Source organism: Centruroides sculpturatus, unplaced genomic scaffold (genome assembly GCF_000671375.1).
Source record: "Centruroides sculpturatus isolate CEXI.00-Female unplaced genomic scaffold, Cexi_2.0 scaffold4930, whole genome shotgun sequence".
Classification (NCBI taxonomy): Eukaryota; Metazoa; Arthropoda; class Arachnida; order Scorpiones; family Buthidae; genus Centruroides; species Centruroides sculpturatus.
Window position 1 is genome coordinate 1 of NW_019389019.1, and position 5,390 is coordinate 5,390.

At 46.4% G+C, this 5,390-nt stretch overlaps 1 protein-coding gene across 1 annotated transcript; it reads left to right on the forward strand.

Moving 5' to 3' along the window:
• Positions 1 to 336: 336 nt before the first annotated feature.
• Positions 337 to 4,082, forward strand: LOC111617143. The gene has a single exon (XM_023358469.1). It carries the CDS (start codon positions 1,150 to 1,152, stop codon positions 2,983 to 2,985), a length of 1,836 nt encoding a protein of 611 aa, XP_023214237.1. The 5' UTR covers positions 337 to 1,149; the 3' UTR covers positions 2,986 to 4,082.
• Positions 4,083 to 5,390: the final 1,308 nt, after the last annotated feature.

Below are 5,390 nucleotides of genomic sequence, written 5' to 3' on the forward strand. Positions count from 1 at the left end.
TTACAGAGCTAATATATCTTTTTTAATGGAAAAGGGAAAAATCGTTTGATGGGGAAATTTTAAAATTACAAAATCTCATTTTTTTAAGAATTAAAACACTTCGGAAAGCGAAAAAAACACGACGGTTCACGTACTCGTGGCGCGTTATAAATAGACGGGGCCCGGCCTTATTTGAATTAGGGGGCCCCGCGTACGGTACTGCCGTCATACATTTTTCTTCGGGGGAAATATCTTCTTATAAAAGATTGGCTTCCGTCGGTGGGGGCTCAGACAACTGCCCTCAATGCCCATAGGAAAATTACAACTATAACAATTGAAACTAATTTAGTNTAGACGGGGCCCGGCCTTATTTGAATTAGGGGGCCCCACGTAGTGTTGACTTCGGACTTTTTCTTTGGAGGAAATATTTTCTCCCCGTGTAAGCGGGGACCTAGGCAATTGCCTCTTTTTGCCCGAGATAACGCGTCACCAGCGACCTATTTAACACCACCAAACGGCGAATTTTAGAGAAAGCGACTGCCTGATTAGCATTTTATCGTTAATTTTTAGTCGAAGAGGTCCCCTTTTTATTAAAATCTCTTATTTTAATAAATTGCAGTTGGTGGCCATCGGAGGAACCACGAATCGAGCGTTAGAAGGCGAAGGCGCGACTCCTTGGTGCGTGGCCCCTCGTCCCAATGCTCCTTCCCTATCTGGAGCCATATCCGGAGCCATGCAAACACCACTCGACCCACGACATCCCGTTTAATTGTACGTCATCCGATCCTCAATTGTTATTAAATAAAATTCAATTTCTTTTTATAAAAATCACGGCTCGGTAAATGATTTTCTAAGAAAATGTCGGACAGAACGTAAACATTAATACGAGGTCGATCGATCGTTAACGACGATCGATCGGACGCAATTGCTGGAGAGAATGAAATCGATGGGAAATTCTTAATTGGTGGGAATTGATTTCCTTATTTATCCGGATTATTTTTTGCGGGACGGAAAAGGAATTTCCTTTTTCGCATTTCGTATCGAGATCGGTGATTGGTCGAGAGGCGAAAAGGCGCCATCGATCGGAGTCGGCAGGTGTCGCTGCGTAGACCGCACCCCTTCGGAACGGGCGATGCGCGTCATTGGGGCCCGGTCGCCCCCGCCGTAACGATGACGTCATCCGAGGATTCGGGGACCACCGCGTCACCGGGGATTAGCAAAGTAACCGTGGTTCTGTTGCTCAACTCTTCCGGGGATGGGTCGTCGTCGTCCAGGGACCCCACCGGTCGCTACATCGTCACCACCTTCCTGGTGCTCCTGTTTCTGGTGTCTTTCGCGGCCAACCTCCTCCTCCTCGTCACCCTGTCTTCCAGTTACGGCCTGAGGCGAGTCTCCCTCAACTGGTTACTCACCAATTTGTGCGTCGTGTGTCTGACCGAGTGCATCTTCAATATGTTGATATCCGTCTATTACGTCTCCATCGACGCCTGGAAATTGGGCAGGACCGTCTGTTCCCTGGACGCCTTTTCCACCCAGTTGGCCACCCTCCAGACCACTCTGGGCATCTGCATCTTGTGTTTGGAACGTTGGGTGGCGTCATGGCGGCCCGAACAATTCAAACGTTTATTGACCGTAGGAAAACAATCGGTCGCCATAGTGATATTGTGGTTGGCGGGTTGTTTACTATGTGTTCCTGTGTTGGCGCGCACCATAGAATCCAGACTGTTTCCGGATCGTTACGGCTGCGGTGTGGCCGACGAGAAGAGCAGAACCTACGCCGCCCTGATGACGGCCTGGTGTTACGCCCTGCCGGTGGCCTGCATGGTTTCCTACCTGTGTTACGCGTGTTACCGCACCTACAGAGACAAGAGAGTGGTCAGGAAGAAGCAGGAGATGAACTACTCCGACCTCTTCTTCCAGCAGTCTTACCTGTGGAGCGAGTGGTCGAGTCACGGACTCCCGGTGACCATTGTTACGCTCTATCTGTTTTTATACCTCCCCTACGTGTTCGTACAGCAGACCGGTGCCATACGCTGCAGTTACGGGGTTCAAAAGTCTCCGGACGACCTGCCAGACATCGAGAGGACTTCGAAACTGGAGACCACCTTCACCTGGTTCAGATACGTTTTCGCCTGTTTGTACCCCTTGGCGGTGTTCTGGTTCCGGAAAGACATCAGGCGCAAATCTCTGGCCGTTTTCGGATGTTGCAGGAGCAACGCGGTCGACGACCTTTCCCCTCCTCCGGTCAGACCCGGAGGTAGGAGGAAGAGGGGCGCCTTGAAGAAGAGCGCGGCCGTAAATATAGCCACTCCCGTACTGTTCGCCACAGACGACGGACTCCACTTGAGGGTGCTGGACCTGGGAGCCTGTCTGAACCTAAACGCCAAAGTGGACGACGTGCCCTCCGCTCGGCCCAGGTTCGTCAATTACTTCTGCGACGTCGACGAAGCCACCGCGGAAGAGAGGGAAACTATACTGTGCGTGGAAGAAGAGATGGATTCGGGACTGTCCGGTTGCAGCACCGAATCTACCATATCCACCATAGGGGATCTGTACGTGGGGGGTAAAACTCCGCCCGTTTCTACCTCTCCAAAGCGCCCCTCTCCCGTACCCTTCCTGCCTAAAATGGGTAGCGTCGGCTCGGATACGGAGGAGAACCTCAACAGAGAGATCGATAGAATCATAGAGGAGGTGGGCTCTCCGCCCCCGGAGTCCAAGAGCAAGAAGTGCGTTCGGTTTGCGGAAACCATCACCATATTTAGACCTCTGTCCGCCAAATCGGACGAATTCGAGGCTAAACAGAACCAAGTGGTGCAGTTTATAGACAGCAAGTGGAAAAAAATCGAAAGTTTCGGGAAGGAGCGCCAGAGGAGTCGAATTCCCGTTTCGGAGAGGATCCTAGCCAACAACAACAACAACAGTATTATTAACCCGAATCGAATCAGGACTAGCACGAGTGTAGATAAACCTAGAAATTTTAGATACGGGGGGAGATCGCCCACGTAATTTTAGTATACTTGTAGCGTGTGCCTTATTTACCACAAGTTATTCCTGTGTTAAAAAATGGCTCAATTTTTTTATTAATTGCGTTTTTCGCGGACGATTCTCGTTCAATTTCGGTCGTTTTAACTTATGCCGCAATCGTTTCTTCCGTGTAAAACCGAATCGATGCGGGAAGAGTCGCGCGAGGTCGAAGGTCGAGCGTGAATTTTTTTAAATTAGTTAATTAAGACGCCCGCAACGTCGCTGGCGTGGCGAAGCTTACTCTAAACACCGTCTCGTGCGTGTCTCCTGCGAGAACTTTGACCCCCGTCGCGTGTCGAGACGGAATTCTAATTTGTTTATCGATCGACGCTCCACCCCGATGGCCACATACGTATTCTTTTTCTGTGTCTTTCGGCGATTGTCCCTACGGACGATCGACCAAAAATTCGAATTATTCTCCGTTTAAATGATTTTTTAAAAATAATTAAATTCGTCCTTTGCGAAATGCCACGGAAGTCATTTATTTTGGACGAAAATTTTAATGTTTAAGAGTCGAAAGATACGACAGACAGACGTACAGCCGGTCGAAGCTCGATTTTCCCTCTACGGAAGACGGCACGTGTGATGCCTGCCTGCATCGTTTGTAGATTAACATAAATCGTTAAATAAAAGTCGAAAGTTGTGCGGGTTATTTTAATTTTTCGGCATTTAAATTTTAAATTTCGCTAAATTTTATACGTTCTTTGCTAGCAACGCGGAAAAAAACATCGTTTTTATTTTAACGGAAGTGTCAATAAAATGGATTTTTCGGAATCTTCCGTGTAAACACCTGCTTAATATAAGGGGTACGACAGCTCATTGTCTAAACTGTGTAATTGTTCGAGTCTCGGAGTCCAACGACCGTGCACTCCAAAGAAGAGTAAAAATTCGAAGCTCGGAATAAAGTACAGTAAACCCCTATTAGTCCGAGTTAGCAGGGGTTTACTGTACAAATGGCTTTCTTTTAATACACTTTCTACCCTGTGGGCACCAAGAGAGCCTTTTAATCCAGCCCGTCGCGGGTTCGGTAGGGCTTACAATGGGGTGATCGGATGGAGAGGGAACGGTCCAACCCCAGAAAATGCGTTTTCCACCCTCCGGATTTCCCAGAGCGGAGAAAACACCCCGCTTACTCTGTGTAAGCTGGGGTATTAACAATTTCTGAGGATCCCGACTGGGATTCGAACCAGGATTCGTTAGAGCGAAGGGTTGAGGACTCGACCATTTGGCACTTAGTACTATCGTAGGAAATTTGTGCTTAACAACAGAACGACGTACGAATGGTATTTTAAAATACTCCAGCAACGAGTTTCCGCGCAATATGTGGTGGCGCCATCTGTTATGATATTTTATTTTTAAAAATTTTTATATTTTTAATTATAAAATGACAAAAAGCTTAATTGAACTTTGAAAAGATGACTTTTTATGGAAAAAAAACGTAAATGCTAATAACGAGTAAAATCGTTATTAAATACGACCCTACTGGAGATACACGCGATTCCTTTATCTCCCCACTCTCTCGACCTTTAACCATCAAAATTTAATAGCATCGACCCTGTAATACACAAACCTCCCTGCAAAATTTCAGAAATTTTTAACAAAAAACATAGGAGTTATTAAGCTTCAAACGGGATGAACAAAAATCATGCTCCACGTACTGTACTGTACAGTACACACATACCAACATTCGTATATGCAGGAAAACAGACTGAAGTTTTTGCATTTTTCGACGTTTCGAGGACCCGAGCCCATCAGTATAAAAATCTTGAGGGGTCATTTTTTGATCGATTGCCATACTTTCCCTGTGTTATGTAGAACAGCCAGGAGAGTAATAGCAAATCGTATTAGTACTTTTTGCTGCCGACGTTAATAATACAGTACAATTTTAATTTCAAAACACTGTCACACCAGAATAATAGACTGTTGCATGAGGAGAAAGATAAAGGAAAAGGGAGAAAGCAATACCCAGGGATTTTTTTTCCTTTTATATAATCGCTCTCTTTTCAGCCGAACCACTTTATTCTTCCTTCCTACGGTCGTGTAATAACAATAAAATAACGAAAAACTTTGTCTACAGAAACAATTGATAAAGGAATTACACGAACAGAGTAGTGGCCCACCATTGGCCAAGAGGTTTCGTTTCCCGAACACTGGGAGTTAGATCGGTGGGTTCGTATCTGGCTTGGACGGGCTGTGGAGTTTTCCCGGTTTTCTCCACGTCTGTAACCCTAAATAGGGGCTAGTTACCCTTAAAAAGACCTCCCGGGAGGCATCCGTCCTAAGCAGATCGCCCAAGTGTTGCGTTGCCTTAACAAAACAAACAAACGAACATACTGTAGTAGTAGTATAATGAAAGATTTTCAATAACAGCGCTTTGTCCTTTCGAT

Coding starts and splice junctions, on each gene's coding strand:
- LOC111617143 (XM_023358469.1), top strand. CDS start 1,150: ATGACGTCATCCGAGGATTCGGGGACCACCGCGTCACCGGGGATTAGC.